This window comes from Peromyscus maniculatus, chromosome 3 (assembly GCF_049852395.1).
Source record: "Peromyscus maniculatus bairdii isolate BWxNUB_F1_BW_parent chromosome 3, HU_Pman_BW_mat_3.1, whole genome shotgun sequence".
In the NCBI taxonomy this organism is placed as follows: Eukaryota; Metazoa; Chordata; class Mammalia; order Rodentia; family Cricetidae; genus Peromyscus; species Peromyscus maniculatus.
Genome location: NC_134854.1, coordinates 152,743,093 through 152,767,482, shown reverse-complemented (window position 1 = coordinate 152,767,482; position 24,390 = coordinate 152,743,093). Strand labels below are relative to the sequence as shown.

The 24,390-nt window shown below is 38.1% G+C and overlaps 1 protein-coding gene across 1 annotated transcript in view; it reads right to left on the bottom strand.

Moving 5' to 3' along the window:
* LOC102924096 (uncharacterized) overlaps window positions 1-15,627 on the bottom strand; it is a 51,530-nt gene extending 35,903 nt beyond the window's left edge. Inside the window, exons 1-6 of the mRNA XM_076566115.1 lie at window positions 15,505-15,627; window positions 13,690-13,853; window positions 11,996-12,085; window positions 10,623-10,847; window positions 7,858-8,006; window positions 6,238-6,341 (exon numbers count right to left, since the gene is read on the bottom strand). Coding sequence (XP_076422230.1) covers window positions 6,238-6,341; window positions 7,858-8,006; window positions 10,623-10,847; window positions 11,996-12,085; window positions 13,690-13,801 — 680 coding nt within the window. The 5' untranslated portion in view covers window positions 13,802-13,853; window positions 15,505-15,627. The remainder of the gene's footprint in view (window positions 1-6,237; window positions 6,342-7,857; window positions 8,007-10,622; window positions 10,848-11,995; window positions 12,086-13,689; window positions 13,854-15,504) is intronic.
* Window positions 15,628-24,390: the final 8,763 nt, after the last annotated feature.

The window sequence follows — 24,390 nt, the reverse complement described above, 5'->3', positions numbered from 1 at the left end:
ACATAACATGTGCTTAAGCATAAACTCATTCAACATTTACACATTTTTACAAACTCACATATAACATTAACATCTACTTATTTATACTTTAAGGAAACTATAGAACTATTTTAGCAAATATATTTCATATTCTTATATACTTATCTTATTTCTTATTTTAAACTTACATTTACAACTAGCATCTTACAAGCTTATTACTACATGTCTTAAGACTACCTTAGATACTTCTTACAAGCTTATATTCTTAAAGGAACTCTATAGATCTATTTTATAAACTTATATAGGTTACCATTAGCATATATCTAACTTAGCAAACACCTAAAGATTTCTTAACACAGATCTAACAAGACAGAATTTTTACAAACTCACATATCTTATATTCGTCTTTCTACTTCTTAATCTTAATTATTATCACCATCTCTATCAGAAAGATTCTCTTAACTAGACAGGAAGTACGTACATCATTTCTAAAGTTTACAGTTTATAGTTAGCTTTGTTATAAAGCACTGGGATTTAGTGAGTGTTGTCATTATAGAATTGTGATACTTGTTGCTAGGGGATTGTAACATTCTTAGGACAAAGCCACACCCCAAAGTTGTGAGTGGGCCTTTTCGAACTGGCAGAGATGCACTGTCAGCGGTAAACAGTTTTTAACTAGAGGCTATCCCTTCACCCCAATTCATAATAGCTCCCCTAAGAACTTCAATTCAAACAAACGTTTCTATCACAGCAGTACTTTTGGTTTGTTCTACTGAAAAACTTTACGCTGAGGGTGAAATTACTGTATTTAGCTGCTGTAAAGCTCTTCGCCAATACTGCACAGCTATTAGGTGATATAAGGTATTTTTCTAAAGGAGCTAGTAAAGCCAAAAGCGGCACAGCTCCGAACTCTATTTCCTTACTGTTTGCATTTAACCAGTGACAAACCTCAGAAATACTAATTGAGCCACTTTCATTCTGGTTCCTTTATAGGAAATGTCATTGGAGCTGACTTTTCTTAGTTCCAAGCTCCTTACCAGACGCTCCGGTAACCACCGAGCTTTATTCTCCTCTTGTGAAAAAACACAAACATATTCTCGACCCCATATTAACACAGGATCGGGACCCTTCCATAATCCCGAGCATGGATCTTTCCATTTCACTTTAGTTTCAGGATTTAGTATTTTCACTTCATTAGCTTTAACTCCTGATGTTATTAGCAGCGGTGATATTTAGCATTGATTTCTTATAAGGAACTTTCAGGTAAAGCAACTATTTTGTAAGACTAGATTTTCTGAAGTTTGTTTCCCATCTATAAAGCAGTCATTTCTTTTTTGAATGCCTGTTTCTTTGTCTCCTTATTAGATTTGCAAAGGAATTACTCATTGTAGGCAGTTTGTTCAAAAGGCAAAGAACTTTTTAAATTTCAACATAAGTTTCTTCATATCTAAGACAACATTCAGTGTATAAACTGCTTTCCCTTGTTTTAAGGATTTTAAAGTGGCTTGTTTGCTCTTATAGGTAGCTTTTTGTCATCCAACTACCGTAAAAATTTTCACAGCTATTAGGGTAAATAAGGCATTTTACCAATGGAGCCCCAAACCGCGAAGCACCTAGTTCCGTATCCTTTCAGTCTTTCATTGGAATTGATACTTAGACTTAGATGACTTTCCTTCTTCTTTTAAAGGCTGTATTTTAAGTTTACCATGAACGTATTTTCGAGCTGACAAAAGTGTTTCAGGTCAATGTTGCCATCTTTAGCAGAAAAACTACCTTTCCCAGAATGCATTTTCCTTATCAGTCCATAATAATATCAGTCCCATATCAGTCCCTTATATCAGTCCCTTATATCATTTCCCATATTTCTTATCGGGTTTGAGAGTCAACTTCTAAGTTCTTTTTTACCAGACTTGCTTACAAATTCTTGCCCGGGAGGTTTGAACAAAGTTTTTTGCTTTTGCAATGGGAGATTTGAACAAGCATTTTACATTTTCAGCTATGGGACATTGGGAGGTTTCTGGTCTCTCAGCTGGCTTCAACAAGTGTCTCTCCTTCATCAGACACTGGCCCCCAAATCAGAACTGCACCTGCCTCGTTAGCGTACATTGAGGCTGGCATTTCTGATAGCAACTTTCCTCGGGGCTTATGTTTGTTTTAGCCAGTCAGTGAAAAACAAGATCATTTACAACAGCTTTTCCATAGCTCTTTCAGAGATTTTCTCCCACTGATCTTATTTTCATTTTGCTTGTTCCTCCCCCCCCCCCCACCAGATGCAGAGCTTCAGGGTATCTGTCTGCGGCTCTGTACCTCTGCTAGCTGCCTTTGGAGGTAGGGGCTTTTTTTTTTCTCCCCCTGAATCTGCCTCAAATTCTAGCAGCTTTGTTAGGTCATGCATTTTCTGGGGAGGAATCTGTCCCCTCTGTTTCTTCAGAGTCTTTCTCCCAGACAGTTCCCAGTTTGGTCTCAGTTTATCCCCTCTACCACAGAAACAGTTTCCGACACTACAGCGGCGGCTTTCCCTGCTACTGAAGGTAGGGGTTTTTTGTCCCTTTGTTTTCGGGGTCTGTGTGGTTTGCGTACACACTGAAAATCTAACAAGGGAGGCTTTTGCCATCTCTAAACTCCCATTAGGGCAGGTGCTTTGCCTCATCAGGCCTTCACCTGGCCCAGTCCCCCAGTGGGTTGTTTTTGCTTGTCTGGGTGCTAAAGGACAGAGCTTATGCCAGAGGCAATCACCCCTCAGGTCTACACTCCCTCATCTCACCAGGAGTCAGTTGAAACAAAGCTTGTCTCAAAGAAGTGCTTTCTCTGACAGAAAAGAAAGCTTTACTCCTGGATAGTTCTGTTTTGTCCAGGCTGGGCTCTTTCCCGAGACAGCGTTCTGACTCGGCAGCATGACTGCTTCAGACCCAGTTCAGCTTTACTGTTTTCCCAGAAAGGTCCTTACTCTGATAGGAAAGCTTTTCTCAGATTTCTTTTTGCCATTGTGGACCTATCAACCCAGGACTTGTAGGAAAGTGGAAAACTGTGCCGTTCCCACTGGCTTTAGTTTTGTTTGTTCATTAGCAGTCTTCCCCTGCATCCTGCACCTTCCTGCCTCAACTCGGTGCTCCAGGATGTTTACAATGCAGGAACCCCAGTATCCCCGAAATGCACTCCAACTCAGAGACGCTGGCCAGTCGCCTCTGGGTTTTTGGTCAGAAGCGAGGATACAATGCTAACAGTTTGCATTGCTTCAGGGGATCTTTGCATTAGGATGATTAGGAGCACCTAATTTCATTCTGAAATGCTCACTCAAACAAAATCCTTGATGGCTGTAACCAAAAAGCTTAGCTTTTTTGCTTTTCTCAGGTAAAGTTTCCTGCCCTCTTGGGCTCTCTGTAGCTCTTTACCCTTACTCTCCCCAAGCGTCTCCCTCAGGGTACTCTGACCCACTGTCTTTTACTAGCTTGAAGAGACAGAGCTTAGAAGAGGTTTTTAGAAACTTGTTCCTGCCTCCTGCATTGCAGGGAGGATTGTTAAAGCTTGAAAGAACTTAGGTTTTGCTGTCTTAAGAGGTTTGTTGTTTTCCCTTAGAGCTAATCACAGGTGATTCCCATACTAATATCTTCACATGATTCTAATTTTTGTCCTTCTGAGCAAGTTAAAGGCTTTAGTTTCTAAGTTTCTTAAGAGAGAAAGATTAAGGCTTTTTAGAGAGTTTTTTTTTTTTCCCCCCAAATTTTTCAAGACAAGCTTTAGAGTTTAAGAGAAAGATTTTTTTTTCCCCAGGAGAAAGACCAACTTTTCCCAAAACTTCCCAACTTTAAACTTTGACTTCTCACACCCCCATTTTTGCCTCAGGGAGAAAACACTTTCTCCTGCCGCTTGGACTTAGCATTTCAGCTGTCCCCAGGTCAAAAGCTTCCATAGGAAACTTTTTCTTCCCCATAAGCTCAAAGAGCTTTTTTTACTACCCGAAAAGCCCAAAGAAAGATTTTTTTCCCCAGTTTGCTTTCAAAGCCCCCAAAGTTAGAAAATTGAAGAGTTTTTCGGTCTAGTTGCCTTACTTATTTTTTCCTACACAATCTTACACTTCTAAGTTTTTCCTAAACTATATTACTACCCTATACCTTATACTTATCACAGATAGAAATTGAGAAAGGGATAGAAGATAGAAAATTTTGACAGAAGAGAATTTCGCTGCAGCATCGGACATCCTTCCAGTCCGCTTTCCTTTTCTCTCGAGAATAAAACCCCTGCCTCACCAAAAAATATATATAAGAAATATATATTTTTTCATAACACTGGCATGCCTTTCCACTGGCAGGGCTGACTCAGCACTTTCACCAAAAACTCTGTAATAAAACTATTATTTTCCTTTATCTTTAGTCCCTATTACTTTTTCTTTAGTCCCCTTTTTTCCCTTTTTCTTTAGTCCCTTTTTTTCTTTAGTCCCTGTTCACGGCGCCATTCTGTGGGGCGTTTACCCACCACCCCCACAGCTTCCCAGAGTTTTCTTGAGTGCGAGCAGCAGGAAATATTAGATAGAAGGATTTATAGCGGAGAATCTTGCGGAGATAAACAGATAGAAAATAAAGGATAGCCTCGAGAGGACCTGGAACCTATTCCAACGGGCCCGGACTGTCTCTGTTCCAGGGTTTTTATAGAGACGCCAAGGGGTGGAGCAAAAGACCTCTTCCCCCAGCACAGCCAAGTGCAGACCATCTCAGACACCTGCACTCAGGCTCATGGTCCTGATCATCCTCTCTATGAGGACCTGCTGGGTAAAGCCACGAGGAACCCCAGAACGGGCTCCCACAGGTATTGTAATCCAAATCAAAAGCCAATGATTGTGGAGGTCAAGGGCCTTAGGGTGGAAACTGCTACAATCATTTTGATAAGTGGGCATGTAGTCAAACTGTACTCTCAGTACATGTGTTTATGGCCTAGACGTGAACTGCTCTTGAACTTGGTCAGAGAAGCTTCTTTTTCAGTAGTCTGTAATCAGTGCAGAGCAGCAGAACTAGTCAAAGTTCAGAAGAGAAGAGAAAATGTGTTTAGCCCTATGGGGACATTTTCATCAATTCCATCCCCTTCAACACCATCCCAAGACTCAGGGAACAACAAGGAAGAGAAAGTGGGAAAAATGTAAGAGCCTGATGATAGGAAAACCTCTGTGAAATCCTGCAATGTGGACATGACAAGGCTTTCCCACTCACAAACCCCAGCAGCTGTGGTCACCTATATGAGACCTGAACAAGAACAAGCCAGCCAAAACTCCAGCAGTTTGGGGAGGGGCCCTCTATCTCTTAGGGAGATGGTATTGTTAGTCGACTGCTACTGGAAATGGGAGACACGTTCTTTATAAATATGTGGCCACTGGGAAGTATCCTTGTTCCAGTGAATGGCCTACAAACATTCACCAGTGGACAGCATCACCTAAGAAAACATGAGTTAGATGGGAACACATTAGGGTACAGTCAGGGGAAGGTTGAGAGGGCAAGTAGGGGATGATATGTTCATATTTTATTATATATATATATATATATATATATATATATATATTTTTTTTTTTTTTTTTTTTTTTTTAAGAAATGGTATTAGCCGGGCGGTGGTGGCGCACGCCTTTAATCCCAGCACTCGGGAGGCAGAGCCAGGCGGATCTCTGTGAGTTCGAGGCCAGCCTGGGCTACCAAGTGAGTTCCAGGAAAGGCGCAAAGCTACACAGAGAAACCCTGTCTCAAAAAACAAAAAAAAAACAAAAAAAAAAAAAAAAAGAAATGGTATTAATAATGAAAATCAATGAAGAGTTTTCAACCAAGTCAGAAATGAACAAAGTTAGAGCTTATAGACTACAGCACCCTTAAAATGAAAAATATGCATATGCATATATTAATGTGTTTTTATATTTATAAATTAACAATTAAATAAGGTAACTACAGAAACAAGTAAAGTGTATGTTTAAGATACACTCATAATATCTTTCATGATGATCAAGTTACTTCACATGATCTTAGGCTTTTGTTTTTTTTTGTGTCCTCTGCATCTTAGAACATACAACCCTGAGCTGTGTTCAGTATTACGTCACTAGCAGTCAGCTTCTAAACCATTCCTCTTCCCTGTCTAACACTTGCTCAAACACTGTCTTATGCATCTTGTCCTGACCTGTGAGCTCCATAGAAAATGAGGAAAGCCATGTGAAATGAGAGAAAAGCCTTTGCAACCTTCCTCACAACTGTGCACCAGTGTTAGAGTGTGAGGGTTCAGGAAACTCACAGTTTAGATGGGACATCACCAATCCATTGCCATTCCCCTTTGCTTCCATTATATTTTAATCCAATCCAGTATCCGTTTGTAGTAAGCTGGGATTGTAAGAACTTCTGTAAGGGAAATAACACATATTGTGATAAAATGTCTGTCTGGTGAGAAAATAACAGGATAACAGGTCCTAGCTATTCTTAAGTCAGTTCTCTGCTGTCCTGTCCTCCAGCCCTTCAGTCCCTCCAAGTTCATTTTTAAAGTGGTTTCCCAGTAGTAGCTCATTTATGTCAAAACTGATGACAGTTACTTAAGTTATTTAAAATGAAAACTTCAGGTGGCTAGAGATACTGGATTCATGAAATGATTTGTGACCGTGTTTCTCAGAGAAAGTATTAATGTGTAGCCAATGTAGACATTGAACTCAGTCTCCCAGCTTCAGACCCTGGCTCCTTAAGTAAGCCCAACACTTTATGAAATTATTCAAATACACATTTTAGAAGACCACAGAGGCATGTGGGAAGTGTTCAACTTAAGAGACCTCCCTATCTAAAAACCTAATTAATCCAGGTGATAAGTCCAAGGCCTCTGCAAAAGCTGTGTGCTATCCTCCATGTTTCAGCAATGAAGCCATGCTGTTACTTAGATCAAAAGTGACAGAACTTGAGGAAGTGTGAGATACTTGGAAGTAAAGAGTGTGTCTTACATGTGACACATGAGTGGAATGATACCTAATAAAATTACTGACTATATTTTATGATATAAGTTTAAATTTACCCATGTTTACTGTATCAAATGAAAAATTATATCATTACTTGACATTAAAATTTTTTTATGCTATAATTATTCAGATGTATTGAATTGGTGAAGAAATTGTGCATCATATTCTAAATGATAAAGTTTTCAAGCTGATTATTTAACCATTTCTCTAGAAAAATACCCTCTATGTATTTGAAGAAACTTTTTAGTAACAATACTAAACAGTTAATGTCAGGATCCTGGCCACTTGCTTCCCTTTAAATGTTCATTTCTAAAGATAGATTTTTTTATAAAATATAAGAATATTAAAAAGTAAATATTATGGGCAGATTCAGTGAAAATCAACTAACAGGAAAAACTGTTTAATTCCCGGTTCTTATATAATTTCCATTTTGCAGATTGGCCCAGAGCTCAGTTACTTTCTCTATTGTCATCCAGTTACTCATCTCAGACAATCTCACTTCTGGGTTCTGAAGCGCAACCCTAGACCGTGGCCTCTCTTGGTGCAGTTGACACTCTATGGAGATACATAACTGTCAGTCACAAGATGTGCTATACCAAAGGACTAAACTTATTCAGGTAAAATATGCTTCTCTCCAGGATTCTTTCACAGATTCCTGGCAAAGGGAGGATATTGAAAAGACAGGACTGTCTCCTTAGTAATGAGTCTCCTTATAACACCCTGTGTCCTAACACTAAATAGGAAGCAGGAAGGAGTGGACTAGAAAACTCTTACTGTATGATTTTTCCTTGAATTACAGGAAAAACACATACAGCTGAAGGACTCTTTTTTAAAAAAAATATCTGGGCTCAATATTTCACTATCAAGGGTTAGAGAAGGAGTCTAAGAATAAAGAAGCATGTAAGAATCTATGGTACCGGTTCATCATCATCATCTATCTTCAAAAGGGATAAGCTGCAGTCCTGGCAGGTCTGTTTACATCCACTCCAGTGTTTATGGTCCATGTCCATGATGAAATAATAACATTTTATGCCGCAGCAGAACAAGTGTCCATCAAAACGCTTCCCTACAACAGATAAGACAATGGTGAAATTTTTTTTCTATCATTCTATTATTAGGACTATGGTGATATTTTGTATATGCTTGTCTGAAGATCTAGGGAAGAGCTAGTCACAGAGTTAGCCATAGAGGCCAGGCAGTGGTGGCACACACCTTTAATCCTATCTCTATAGGCAGAGGCAGATGGATGTCTGTGAGTTCAAGGCCACCCTGGACTACAAGAGATCAATCCAATCTAAAAGAGAAACAGAGCCAGGCAGTGATGGCTCACACCCTTAATCCCAGTACCTGGGAGTCACATGCCTTTAATCCCAGCACTAGGAAGGTTGAGACACGAAGAGATATGGCTGGGCAGAGAAAAGAATATAAGGCAAGTGGCGATAAGACTCAGGGGCATTCAGTCTGAGGATTCCTGGAGACAAGGTCTTCCCCTTTTGGCTGAGGAGTTGGTGAGGTGAGAAGTGGCTGTGGCTTGTTTCCTCTGATCTTTCAGCATTTACCTTAATATATGTCTCTGGGTTTCTATTATAAGACCTATTAGGATTTGTGCTACAGAAGAATGTATTTATTACACATCTATAACTAAGTGAAATCTCACAGCTGTCAAAAATCGAGACACTAGAATCCTGAGACCCCTGCATACCCATGTTCTATGCAGCACTGTTCATAATAGAGCTGTGGATGAAATTTAAGTGCTTATTATGGATGATCAATAGAGAAAATGTATCATATACACACAAAGGATTACTATTTTTCCTTGACAGGGAAGAAATCCAACCGGGCATGATGACTTATGTCTGCCTACAAGCCCAGCACTCCATAGGCTGAGGCATGAGGTTCACCTCGAGTTTGAGGTCAGCCTAGTTAAGCAGTGAATTCCAGGCCAGCCTTGGCTATATATGGTGAGTTCCAAGGCAGCCTGGGCTACAGAATGAAACCATTTTCACATCTAACCCCCTAAAGAGAAATCCTGACCTAAGTGACCAACTGTGTAGTAAGAGTCTTCCAGATGTCTCCTGACTGCTGCTCACTAATTGTCAGGACTAAGTGTCCTGTTATGAGCTGATTCATTACTAATGAGACAGCAGAGCCTTTGCAATAACTTCCCTTTCTCAGAAGTCTACAAGAAAGACTTTCAGAGAAGCGTGGATGAACTTGAAGATAGAATGCAAAGAGTGACAAACTAGGGCCAGGACCATACTTTTTTATTTCACTCAGATGAGGCTTACAGCACAGCCCAGTTCTAAGAAGAAGAGGTTTGTAAGATCCCAGGGGCTGGAGGGAGGGGAAATGAGCACCTGCTGCTCAGAGGCAGTTACATGCATGATGCAATACTAGGTCTGCAGTGATGCACTCTGTCCACAGTGGCCTACATGCTACTGTACACATACAGCTGTACTGTGGTCTATGTTAGATGCTCTTACCTTAATAGTTATAAGAGACATCCAAGGAAGCTTTTGATGGTGATTTCCTGTTCTCTTGCCTTCAAGGGTACACCCACATGTCCAAAGTATCAAATTTGAATACATTAAAACATGTGTAGTTTACATAGCTACCATATCTCAAGAAGTTTTATTTGTTTGGTCTGTGCTGGGGACACCCATCCTTTATTAACAAACCTTTATGTCCAACCCTTGTTTTTCTGAGAAGAGGTATCATCACTCTGCAGTTCAATGTGGCTTGGAATTTGCTGGACACCTAGACTGTCCTCAAATTTGCAGTCCTCCTGTCTCAGTGTTTTAATCACAAGCATTGCAGAATCATGCTGCCACTTAGAGATGGTAGTTATTTTATTATAAAATAATAATATAAAACATTTTTGATGGGTCTGAGATGCCTCAATGACTATTTGGGGACTTCCTCTTTTTCTCTGTCACACATTCTAAAATTTTCCATTTTTAAAGATATTATTAGTCCTTGAATAATGAAGATTGTCAATCCCTGCTATCATGCACAGTGAGATCATATTCAAGAGTTCTTTGTGTACATTAACTTTTGAAAAAAAATTCTTAATAATGAATGATAAACTGTGTCAATTAATGTTAAGCAGTCACGATGCAAGGAAAGAAAGTTTCCTTGTAACACTTGATATTTTCATCTCTGTGTCATTCAGTGACAGAGATTCACCAGTGTGGGCACCATGGTGAAGCTCCCATGTGTGCTGCAGTGAGCTTCACTATGGTCACAAACAGGCCAGCTTTTTGATACCAAGGCAGAAGGAAATCACACACATACACTTATTTTTATGACTGCATCCATGTAAATGCTTTAAGTCCATTTCACCCTAAGAATTTTGTAAAAACTCTCTTACTGGAAAATCCCACATTCTGTCAACAAAAGAAATTGGGACTCAGATTTGACCTCTCATGAAAACGACCTGAGTTCTCAGCTGTGCTGACTGAGCTCCATCCCCTAGAAGCAGTGGAGACGGGATGGCTCTAGACTAATATTTTCCTAATCCACACAGGGATTTCCAGGGTTCCCGGATCCTCCATGAGACAAAGAAACCCTACCCATTAGCTCAGGGATCACCAGCATTGTTAGCTGCTAACTGGACTTCAAATCTTCTGGAGAGGAATCAATACAGAACAATGCAATTCTTTATTCAATATCCCCTCCTTACCTGTGTGCTGTACACAATCTAAAACAACCTTAGTTTTCCCACAGCATCTGTTCTGTTTTCTATTGAGAGTGTCTGGTTCCTTCTGATGTTTGAAGTCATCACACCATGTAGACTTATTTCTCAAAGTTTCATTTAAGCAGCTGTTATTTTGCATGGTGGTATTCCTTTGACTGGGGTTGTTTAGATTTTTCTGTAGTTCATGGTTTTCTTGACTATATTGAAAAACTAAAATTAACAAAAGATATACTTCAAAAATGGTTACAAATACTAAATATTGAAATTTAATGTATAAGAAATGCCCACATGTTGACAACATATATTATTACTTCAATTGCTATTTTGCCATTTAGAAAATAACACCTCAATTAACTCATTAAAGAAATGGAAACATTAATTTTCCTCTACCAGAAACTTCTGTATAAAGTAAATGATAAAGCAGAATTAAATTATGGTGGAAGCACATTGCCTTCCAATTCCTTTGATTTTTCTCAGCAAAAAACTTACAAATAGATATCTAATTAAAGAATTCAGTCAACCTATAACATCCACTGAAAATGTGAATTAAGAAACATAAAGAAATGGCACAATTCTCAAATACTAGATGGAAAGCGTAATATCCTGGTACATAGCTATATTTTAGCACATTCTGGGAGTGATTTCTTCTAAAGAGGTAAAGGAATCTAATAAGGCTGAAGTGTTAAGGTCTCTGTACATATTGAGTCTTTTAACACAACCATGTCCTCATTACAGACTAAGGAAAATGAAAAGAAGGTCATCATTTCTTTTGCACAGCTGTTTCTCACAGAATGTTTACCTATGATTCACAATCTCTTCAGCTCAGAAGGCAAACTATCACCAAGTTCTCAGAATGTACATGACCACGAATGAGAAACCACAAAAGCTCTCAACAGCCCCAAAGTTAATGAAATAGGTATGTAAGAGGAAGGGACACTGTAGTGTGCCAGGATTAAAAACACCCTAACAGCTGGGCGGTGGTGGCTCAAGCCTTTGATTCCGACACTCAGGAAGCAGAGGCAGGCAGATATCTGTGAGTTCCAGGCCAGCCTGGTCTTCACAGCAAGATCCAGGACAGGCACTAAAACTTAAAACTACACAGAGAAACTCTGGCTCTTGAAAAACATATATATATATATATATATATATATATATATATATATATATATGTGTGTGTGTGTGTGTGTGTGTGTGTGTGTGTGTGTGTGTGTGTGTGTGTGTATGTTCTAAGTGCAGAGCTATGTGGCACATCCCCTGATTATAGGCAGGACAATGGGCAGAGTGTGAAAACTGCATAATAAGTGACTGAAGTTATTACTTAGGCAGAAAGGCAAAGAAAATATATACCAGTTACTCACTGTATGTCACCAACACGGCAACTGTCACCAGCAGAATGGAACAAAGGACTCCCAGAGGTATCACAATGAAGCGCCAAGGGACTGAAGATTCTCAAATTAAGAAAATAATCACCATTAAAAAAGCAAGTCCCAATACTAATTATAATTTTGTATAGCATGGAGATGATGGGATATTAGTCTCTAAAATTTTACAGAATTCTGTCATACAAACTTAATGAACATTGCCTTCAAGATTATATTGCACCCATTTTTGAAATCTTACATGTGCATATTTTCACAGGATATCAAACTTTTTTCACCTTTGGTCTTGTATTTTTAATCCTCCTGACTCAGTCTAGAAATAGCTGTATGACAGGCACATATCCCTCACCCAGTTCTACAGGATCAAAAGTGCATCCTTCAGAAAGCACTGGAGGCACAGACAGTTCGGGTAGATGATCCCAAACTGGAGCGAGCAGTCCACCAAGGGAGCATAACTGAGGATGAGGAGGAAAGGAAGAGGGATGGATGTTCTTGAGAACTGTAGGGAACCATGGCACTTCTGGAGCTGACTTGTATTCAGGGTCATACATAAAGGAGCTTAGAAGTGAACTCTTGATTTTTTATTTATATAAGTTATATTTTTCTCTAGATAATACAAAACATCTTTATGTATCTGAGGTGTTGGGAATCTGAAAGTCAAGCTTCTGACTATCAGTATGTCAAAGAAGTTAAGTTTAGGGTTCATTTGTGACATTATAGGAAGAGTGAGCAGAAAAAGAATAGAAAGTTTTCATTAGTAAACTTAATTATTCTGCAAAAGCATAATGTGGTTTAGTGACCCCCATCCCCACTACCATCTGTCATCCCCTCTCTTCCTCTGCAGCTTCTTCCCAGGAAGAGACTCTGTCATGCAGTAGATGTTGAGAAATACTTAAGACAATAAAAACACCTTTTGTTAGAATAAATGTTTTGTTTATAAGGAATACTTTTCATTTCCTTAAGATTTTATTTCTCTAAACACACTTGGTGTTTCTTCAGATTCTAGTGTGTTACTTTTAAAAGTTTCAGAATTCTTCTTCATGAAATTAAAAAAAAATTTCTTAATTGTTTCTGAAATTTGACAGAATATATTCACTTCACCATTCTCAATAACTTTTTCTTACAGGCTCCCATCATTCTGATCTGACCATCCGGCTTTCTTTGGTTTCTAGCTAACACCTAGAAATAGGATTATTGCTGAGTGGTGATGGCACACACCTTTAATCACCATGCTAGGCAGGCAAAGGCAGGAGATCTCTGAGTTTGAAGCCAGCCTGTTCTACAGAGTATGTTTCAGGACAGCCAAGGCTACACAGAGAAACCTTGCTTCGAACTTCCCAGGCAATTCTCCGGAGGAAAAAAAAAAAAAAAAAAGCAAAGCAAAGCAAAGCAAATGAAGCAGATTTTAGCCAGGCATGATGGTACATGCCTTTAATCCAAGCACTTGGGAAACAGAGGCAGCAGAATCACTTTGAGTTTAAGGCCAGCCTAGTCTACAAAGGGAGTTTTGGGACAGCCAAGGCTATTAGAAGGAGAAACAATGTCTTAAAAAAGAAAACAAACCTCCAAAAGTAGAGATATTGTTTCTAATGGCAGCCGATAGGATATTGTTTTCAAAATTAGAAGTTTTTGATGCATCAAAAATAGGTGAATTTAGATGTTTAAACACTTACCTCTGTGGCCAGCTTCTCTGGGCCCTTGCTTCTCATCAGCCCTTCCTCGATTCTGCAACCCTGAAGACTTATGGAATCTCACAGTTGTGTAAGTAATCTCTTCATCACCCATCGTGGGAGTAAATGAAGTATGGTCTGTGTTAAAATCTGCCCTTGAGTGATTTCTAAAGAAAACTTTAAAATGTCCACATTTAGGAAGGTACCTGGATCTGATGCTGCAGTGGGGTGGGAAGGAGTAGAGTCTGATTCATTCCCCTAATGATCCAAACACCCTCAATCACATGGAATGACCATGTTTTCTGCTGGAGGTGAGAAATCTTTGAAGATTTTTTCCATTTATACATCTAATGGCCTCAGAACTTATTATTAGGAGATACAGAAAGGATTAAAAATTTACTAATAAGTCATTGTAATATTGACAGAACACATATATAAAATGTTAGCCAAAATTGGTACTACAACAAACCATTGAAATACTTTTAAACTATCAATTGAAATAAAAAAATCAGTTTTCTGAATAAAGAAAAATTTTGCTTATAATTATTAACATGTTTTGATAAACACATGAATGCAAAAATGTTCTTATAGTCTTTTCCATCATGCATGTCAATCAGTTTCCTAGACAAAGCCTTGAAACAATATATGAAATTTAATACTGCTGCTGATTAACATTTTGGGCTGGAAATACAAAAATATCTCTCCTGAGATGTCCAACCTCTCTACTCAGTCACATCCTACACATTATTCTCCAGAGTCAAGCCTGATAAATGCATGAAACTAGAGAATACCCTACTGAGTGGGGGTAACCTTGACTCAAAAAGACAAATATTACATGTTTTCTCACATCTGATGCTCCTTGCTTTAAGGCTTCAGACATGCTACAGAACCTGGAGTGACTGCAGCAACCAGGAAAGTAGAAAGGGGTATTGCAGGGGTGAGGTGTGAGAGCAATAGAGGGGCATAGCAGGGTACAACCAGAAGTTTTAATTTCAAATCATTCCATGTACATGATTACTTCACATATTATATTCTAGTATATGATGTTGCCAGAGACACCTATATGAAAATAAATTCTGTCACTATGCAGCAATCATCAGTTAATGCCCATAAGGGATCCAATCTGATAATAGATATCAATGTATTACTGAATAGTAAATATTTGTAACTTACCTTACCCCTGACATTAATAACTGAGATGACAGCCAGCAGATAATATGAAAAACAAGCTTCACATGTGACAGCATTCTCTATTTTTTTAATTCATGAAGTTTTCTGAAATTACTTATATTTTGCCTTATTTCTTGGGAGAAAGGAATCTTTCTGTTACAGAATTCTTTTTCAAAATCATTACTTATTATTATTGCTGTTGAGGGTGAGGGTACTTGAGCCATGGTGCATGTGTCCAGAGGATAACTTTACAGAGTGAGTCCTCTCATTCCACTTTATGAGGGTCCCATGGATTTAACGCAGGTGGTCAGTCTGGCTTGTGTAGCAAGTACATTGAGCCACCTTACCTGGCTCCAATTATGACTTCTTCAAGATGGATAATATATAAACATTTGATCCAGTGAAAGAGTAATGAACTCCATAGAACCCTTTACATTATTATTTTTTTTTTCAGCACACAGCAGAAGTCACAGAACACTCAGAAAGAAAACCAGTGCAGAACTCCAGTTTTCACATGCTGTCAGAGTCAACCAGATCACACATAACCAACAAGGCGTCCCCGTTTATCCTGCTCTCAGGTCACACCATCTGAAATTCTCTAGATAACATAAGATCATGTGATTGAAAAATAATAAAAGCAGCTGTTACCTGTGTTTCAACCCGAAATAATTATTGCTGAAGGAATTGATCCCCAATTGGGGGACAGGTTGGTGTTTTCTGTTCTGTATCCTCTCAAGGCTCCAAGAGAAAAGGCAGAACTGAATCACCTTTGAGTGATGTTCAAGCTCATGATTTTCTGCCCCTCCTCTTGACCAAAGAGAAAAGAGGAAATTGCATGATGAAAGGTGATGCTGACGGATAGGAAAGAACCAAGCTACCATGTCAGATGCTGCAAATCATGTCCATAATTGATATTTGAAGACCGAGAAGATAAATGTATCTGCTAGAAAGAAAAAACAGTAAGTGTCTTTTTCAAAAATACTAGTAAAAGATTACTGAAGTTCCTTCAATCCTAATTTTGTATTAGGTTGATTGAATATTTTCTTGCATTACTATTTGAAAAAAAAATTAAAATTACTTTCTGTTTTTGAATTATGTTTATTAGAGTTAAATGTGTTTTAGGAATTACTTTTAAGCACTCACATTTCCACTATAAAATTCTTACTGTATGCTCTTCTAGCTTTTTATCATAGAGAATGTTTAAAGTGGATGTTAATGTCTTTCCATTTGGAGTGGTCTTCTGGCTGATGTTTTCATGGTGCTCAGATGTCATACCTAAGATATTATGCATGCTCAGCAAATACTCTACCACTGATTAACAGACTAAGACTTTTGGTTGTTTTGTTTTGAGTTTTTGATGTTTTTTCTTTTGTTTGATATAGCGATTGTTATATCATACCTATTATGTAGCCCAGACTGGCCTCAAACTCTGAGTCCTCTTGACTCAGTCTCTTCAGTGCTGGGAGTTTAGCTGTATACCACCACACCAATTTAACACCATGTTTCTACTTCAACTTTTCTAATAAATAATAAGCATTTTTTCATTTTATAAATATTGATCTATAAGATTTTTAAAGATATATAATTATTAATCAATTCTATACAGTACAAATTAAGTAATTAGATAATCTCTTACTGTTGAATATTTAAACTATTTACACTATTTCATTGTTAATTTAAAAACTATATGGGCTATACTTTAGAACATACTTAGACATTTTATGCATGAAGTCATGTGATCAAAGGAGATAGACATTTAAGGAACTCTAATATTGATTACCATACACCCTCTAGTTCATTTATAGTCTACCAGCTGTATGTGAAAATAATCCCAACTGTTTATGTTTTGAAGCTAAGATAAGGTAAATTTTTCTTGCAAGAGTTTTGCCCATGGATTTGTGATGAGAATTCCTGCAAAGAAGCTTTGTCAGCAAAGAGTGATTTACTGATCACTGATTGAAAACTACATTGAAGTGGAAATGTTGGAATGTTGTAGATCCAGATGCTAATTACTTTGCTATGTGATAGCTTTAGCCCCCTTAATAGCCATTCCTTAGCTCCCACCTCCAATACTTCCTCCTAACTGTTTCACAATTTGCTCCTGTCCTCACCACTAGTTTATGCTGTCTCTGTCTTACATGGCCAGTTTCTGGTTGTGTTTTTTTTTTTTTTTTTACATTATTCCTTTTGTAGACTTAAAAAAACTTTTAAATTTATTATTATTGTGTCTAATGAGTGTTTGTGAGATTGAATGCATGCATGCCATGAGTTGCAAGTGAGGATAAGAGGACAACTTTGGGAATTAGTTAGTTCTTTTCTTCCATTTTGGGTTCCATGGATCAAATTTGGGGAGGTCATCAGGTTTGTGGCCAGGGCTTTTACCAATGGAGACATCTCACAGGTCCACTTCATGGTTCTTAAACCCTGATATCTCTGAGTCATTACACAACTCTACCATTATTGTATACCAGATGTCTCTTGAAACAGTTCACAGACATTATTTTATCTTAACAGTGTGAGACAAGTTTATTGAGTTCAATGTGGATGCTTCCAGAATAACTCTAGTTAGTCATTTTTATCTCCATTCCCACATCCTGGGGCATCCTTCTATCTCTTGTCTACACACACACACACACACACACACACACACACACACACACACACACACCTTAAGACAAAATAAATATAGCCTGGGTTTTAGCTTGCCACAAAGTATGGATCTGGGAGCTAGAGAGACTTGAGTGGAAAAGCCTACAAGCTCCTGTGACTTTAGGTAAGTCAGATCATTCACAAAGTCTTTGAGCACAGCAAAACAGAATTGCACTTTTCCTCCAAGATTCCTGTGAAGTTTTAACAAGATATACAGACACACAAACAGCTTTTTGTTTTGTTTTACGTTTTCCTTGTTTGTTTAAGACAGGTCTCACCACATTGGCCTCACAAGTGATTGGATTAATGTGTGAGCCCAAGTTTCACAAAGTTTTTAATCATAACTGGCCAATAGGATGGTAAACTTGCATTCAACATTCAACATTATTATTTGTAGTACACGACTCCAATCTTTCCTTACTACATAAATTTGAGCAAAACACTGAATCTTCAAACCGTTTTTTCCCCACAACGTCATTAAGTGTGTCAAATACTCCCTAGGGTTGGAATAATTGCAATCAGGAAAATAGCGAGAAGCTCTTAGATTTCAAAATAACAGGGTTTTTTTTTTTTTTTTTTTTTTTTTTTTTTTTTTTTTTGAGCTTTCTAGAATGCAGAAGCTTCTCTCAGCCACAGGATATGCTAGGTTTTCTACCTGACCTTGTCAAAGAGTGAAGATGTTTGGAAGACAGAATAGGATGGTCCATGAACCAACACAAAGAACTGAGAGAACTTCAGCAGTGAGCCAGTGCTGCTCCTGAAAATTCACAGTTGCCCTAGATGAGAGTTGGGGGTTGTATCACACTGCTCATGGAAACACGAATGGTTCTTTTTACATCCTTATCTCTGCTGAGAGGAAGTCATCTTTACTGGGGGGTCTAAGCAAGCACAGGACACGCTTCTTTGTGCTTTCTACATACTGTTTGCTTCCTCTAACATCATGCAAAGTCTGTGAGCAAGAACTCCAGACCTGTTTTGTTCATTATTGTGACCAAAGCATGAACAGGAGATGAGGTGCCTACCAGTTCACTTGATGAAGAAGGGGAATAGCTAACAAAAACTGACCACACATTGGGTAATTTTCTGGTTTTGGACAGAGACAGAGGATGTCAATAACTTTAAAGCTAAAAAGCAGCAGCTTCCTCTGAGTTCTGTACAACCAAGCTCTAAATTCTAGAAAAATGTAAATTATTAGTGAACATAAATAGCATGAGAAAACAGAGCCACTTCAGATCAAATTGACTGACAATTCCACTGTGATTCTTTGACCAATGTGCAACACAAAACAGAAAATGCTAAAATTCATTTCAACCTACTAATGAAACAGTAATGTTCGATTCTTGAAGAAATTTTCTGCTTTCTTGAATTTTGTCTTGTAAATTTATTGTTTTTGTGGCAAAATCCCACATATACACACCCAAATGTATATTTATTTTTCTGACTTCTTTGCTCTAAAAGCCTGTGTTTGTGAAACCACAACTTCCTGTTCCTTTATGTTGAGACACATATGTCTGGTCACACATTCAAACCTTCCAGTGGGACCTTCAGACCTTGGTGGCATTATCACTTCACAGTGCAAATCAGTCTTCCTGTCTGAGGCTGAGGTGAGGGACACTTTTAGTAGCCACCAGCCCTCAGGGAAGGATGGGTTGACTCATTGTTTTCATTGGGAAGACTGACTGGTCCTGGCCAGCTTCACACCTCTTGGTTCTTTTGTCTTAAGGTGAAGCTTTCACAAAACTGAAATATGGTAAACTTTACAGCTCTTACGAAAACTGAAAAGAACTCTATTTTGAGGTTTCTTGTGACCATAACCACCCCATGTGTCCTGGCATTTATAATCACAGCTTTTCTAATACTCATTTGTGAACAGCATAAGGAATCAGTTAGTAGTTACGACAAACAGACTACCAAGCCAGGACCTACAAGTGTACTGAATAAAGCCATAAACCATCTGTATAGCTAAATTAATCAACATTAAACAATGCAATAAATGAATGAATGAATGAATAAATAAATAAATAAATAAATAAATAAATAAATAAATAAATAAACTAACTCTACTAATACCAGATAAGTGAAAAATCAGCAGCACAGAATTATTGGATGGATTGGATATCAATGCCCACAATTGTTTTGAATTTTCAGTTTCTCAATTAAAATGCAAGGAAAAATAATTGTAATAGCATTATAAATTCAGTTACACTAGATACAGATGAAGTGATCAGTAGCTATCACACAAATGGCAGTGGCTCTCCATATGCCTGCACCTATATAGAACTATTCTGTTATTGCAAAATATTTAATGAACAGAGCTACTTTGCTTCTATCTGCTTACCAAAGTTTTTAGCCTTCTAAACTTCCATCCTGAAGTCAGTGCTAACTGATTGCTTCAACAAGTAGATTATAACTACCAAAACAGCATAAGCTTGTACTGTGAATTCAGAGAGAGACTTAAACGGGACACCAACAACAGAATTAATAATAATAATGAAAGATGAATTCAAGAGGAACGAAATTCAAAGAACTGGGAAACATGAGTAGGACTTGTTTTCATTAGAAGTAAAAAATATGTGTAGGTACTGTACTAGTCTGATTTCTGATACTGTTATAAAACACTGAACCAAATAAAGTTGAGAGGGAGGGGTTTATTTCATTTTACATGTTACTACTCAGTATTGGAGGAATACAATACAAAAATTTAGGTGAGGTCTCAGATCAGAAACCACAGATCAACTCTCTCATTGGCTTGATCCACATCTCAGGATTAGCTATTTTTCTTATTTAGCCCACAAACTGCTACCCAGGGTTGGTACCATCCACAACTGGCTGGGTCTCCTACATCAATTAGCAATTAAGAACCTGCCCCCACAGACACGTGCACAGGCCAATGTGATAGAATAACTTCTTCTAGGTGTGTCAAGCTGACAACCAAGATTAGCCATTACAAGTGCCACACATTTACAACTTGGGAAATCACTGCTGAACCACAACTTTCCTTTCTTTTCCCCAACACTTCAGGTTACTATAATAGAACACACTTTACCACTTTGAAGAGTTAACAGTCTATACAAATATTTCCAATGATTTAAAAGTCCAAGTGTTTTTAAAAAATTCAAAGTTCTTAATTGTGGCAGATATTTAACAAAAACTGTGTTACATACCTTCTTATTGAAGAAATGAAGATGCATGAAAGGAAAAAAAATAGATCTAAGAAAAATCAAAATTCAGCTATGTCAATCCATGTTCTACAGCTGTGTCTGGCTTCTGAAATTTACTCATGATCTTGTGGCTTCAGACGGCCTGGGCATAACACTTCTCTATATCTCTGCATAGCAAGTATCAAGCCAGCCAGTGCCACACAGTGATACCTGTCTCCAAAACCAAAATAAGTAAACAGGGAAAAAATAATTTTAAGCTGCATGAACCATTTAGAAAAAAAAAAAAAAAACCTGTACCACAGGTAACTCATAGGCAGGTCACTCAGGAGACTTTCGCAAAGCCTGTTGTTTACTAATTACTGGAGAGGGGAGTCTCTAAAAGGTTTCTTTTCTTTGGGGCTCCTGGGTCCTATGAGCATTCTTGAGCATCCTTAATATCTCTCCACAAAGGAAAGCTAATGGGTAAGACTCATGAGAGTCTTCTGTGGGTGATCACAGCTTCTCTGATTCAAGTGATGGCAATGGTCATGCCCAAACCAAATGGTACACATCTGGATTACCAGGTGGAGCTTGGTTGCACACCTGTAATATTAACACTGAGGAAGTCAAGGAAGGAGGATCAACAACTCAAAGCTATCCTCCTCTGTAGAGTGAGTTTGAAGCTAGGCTGGGATATGAAATCCTAACCCCACAAAATCAACAATAAATGAGCAAACCAAAATCTGGACTCCACACAGTATGAGAATTGTTTTTCCTTAAGCCACAAGTGTGTGCTCTTCATTAGAACAGCCCTAAGACACTAACACAGTTAGAAAAATAATAGAAATTTAATAATTTTAACAAAAGTCACAAATATATTTAAACATGAATTTACCAAAATTAACAGAGGGAAATGCCTAAATTGTGTCACATCCATTAAATAAATGTTGTTCCTAATCTAGTAAATACCTTACCCCAAAGATATCTTCAGGCCAAGATTATCTCTTGGTGATCAAATATTTAAGAAAAAAAAATACAAATCCTTCTAAAAAGTAAACTTTCAAATATACAACAATGACTTCAAAAAACTCCAAATAGACATTTAAAGCCAGTGTTTTCTCCATATCCTAAACAGAAAAGGGCTAGGTGTGATGGCACACACCTTTAATCCCAACATTCGGGAGGCAGAGGCAGGCAGACTTCTGTGAGTTCAATATCAGTCTGGTCAATATACTGAATTCAAGGCTAGGCAAGGCTCCAGAGTAAAAACATATCTGAAACAAAAAAGCAAGCAAACAAACAATTAATTATGTTTTTAAAGAAAATTATATCACTCACATTCAGAATTGTAACACTTAAGAGACTTGAACAGGAGTATTGTCAAGAAATCAAGGCCAGCCTGAGCTACATACTGAGTTCTAGGCCAGTGAAAGAAACAGTGGGAGACCCTATCTCAGAAAATAAAACAAATGAAATGGGAGGAGAAAGAAAAGGAGAGAAAGCTGCAGGCTCATCTGTTACAAATATAAACACAAGCACTTGTTTAAAACATTATCCAAAGAGATAGACAATGGGGAGGATGCCATGATAGACTTAAGGGTATCACATGGCTATGGCACTCATAAAGTCACAGCATATTTGGTTGCTTGCTTAGTATATGTACACGATTGAGCCCATGAACAATCAATCATAGATTGGAAGGGGCTCATGAGGCCCAATCTTCCAAAGGGAACTATGGGGTCTCTATGGCTTTTGGAGGAGAGTAAGTCATTGCTTTCAGTGATGTAGCCACTGGTGAGTAACTCTGTCTCCAGTGGCTAGTTTCACATCCATGTGCCTGTGAATGTCCCAGTTTAAATTCTTTGTGTTGCAAAACAAATACATAACCACAAAAAAGACATGAAAGTGAGGTAGAACATTGACTCTACTCTGAGAAAAAAGATAAAGAAATAATAGGATAAATTGGTAGATATTGAATTTATTCTAAAAAGGAAAAGGGGAAGATATAAATATGACAAAAGGTAGATTATTGAATCTATTATGAAAAGAAAAAAGAGAGAATATGGATATGATAAGATAAAAAGGGAGATTATGGAATCTACTTTTAAAAAGGAACTACTTGTTTTAAATAGGATAAGTAATCCTTTTTTTTGTCTGAGTTTATCAAATGTTACTGGACTGGACATTTTTAATATATATAATCGAGTTTTTATCTGAATATGTCAAATGCTAATGGACTGGACATTGTTAATATAATCTTGACTGTGTATATTGTATATACTTATTGGATATATTTTTTCTTGTATTAGTTATAAACTTTTTAAAATTTTAGACAAAAAGGGGAAATGTGGTGGTATTGTGTTCCCCAAAATATTGTGCACGCTAATAAACTTATCTGGGGTCAGAGTCAGAACAGCCACAATATTAAACATAGAATATAGGCAGTGGTAGTGCATGCCTTTAATCCTAGCATTCCAGAGGCAGAAATCCATGTGTTCAAGGATACAGCCAAGCATGGTGACTCACACCTTTAATCCCAGAAAGCAAGCCTTTAATCCCAGGGAGTGATGGCAGAAAGCAGGAAGATATATATATAAGGCATGAGGACCAGAAACTAGAAGCATTTGGCTGGTTAAGCTTCAGGCCTTTGAGCAGCACAGGTCAGCTGAGATTCATTCTGGATGAGGACTCAGAGGCTTCCAGTCTGAGGAAACAGGATCAACTGTGGAACTAGTGAGGTGAGGTAGCTGTGGCTTGTTCTGCTTCTCTGATTTTCCAGCATTCACCCCAATAACTGGCTTCAGGTTCAATTTTATTAATAAGTACCTTTAAGATTCATGCTACATGAAAGTGGGATGAAGATATCACAGGAATAGAGTTGTTGGTGATGGGGATGAATAAATGGCCAGGGGGACTAAGTGTAGTGGGTAGCCATTCCAGCTTTGATCTGGAAGTTCCAACCCCCACTGAGGCCTTTGGCAACTGTCATGCCTACAAGGTGGGGCCAAGGGTGGTGCCAAGAGACCCAAGATCTGGATGGGCCAGTGCTCTCTCTGTTCCTGGACACTAGAAGGGGGGAGGTTGACAGAGCAGAGCTCCAGAGAACACTGCTGGATTGCGATACACCTTCCCCAGAACCCATGACCTACCTATCCCTTCATTTGTAAGTTATCTACTAAATAAATTTTCCTTTTAACTACGTAGAGTGGCCTTAATGATTTCATCAATAACTAAGTGTGGCCAGAATGTGTTAAATTCATATATGAATTGTCAAAGACTAAATTAAGTTGTATAAACACACATATTCCAAGCAGGCAAAGCTATATATATAGTGGATAATAAATATGAAAATACCAAATGTGATATCTTCATGAGATCATTTAACAGTCAAATAAGAATGAATGCATTTGTCTATGGGCATAAACATAAATATTGAAAAGATAGATTGGTACTATTTCAATTGATCTAAATAATAGTATTTAATTTCCTCTCCCTTGAGAACATGACCTGTGTATCAATGGGTTTTGACCAGATTCTTAGTGCCAGCTATGAAACCTCTTTTTAGTGGGCCTCAAATCCAACCAGAGAGTAATAGTTTGCCTCCAGTGGGCACATCTATCCTGGGATGCTGGTATTCCCTTACTCAGATTATCAGTTTCATAATAATGTTGGTGGCTTTTTACCCTCCATAGCTTATAAGTCACCTTCTGGCTCTGTGTACACTAGCCAGTAGATTGGAAGCTTC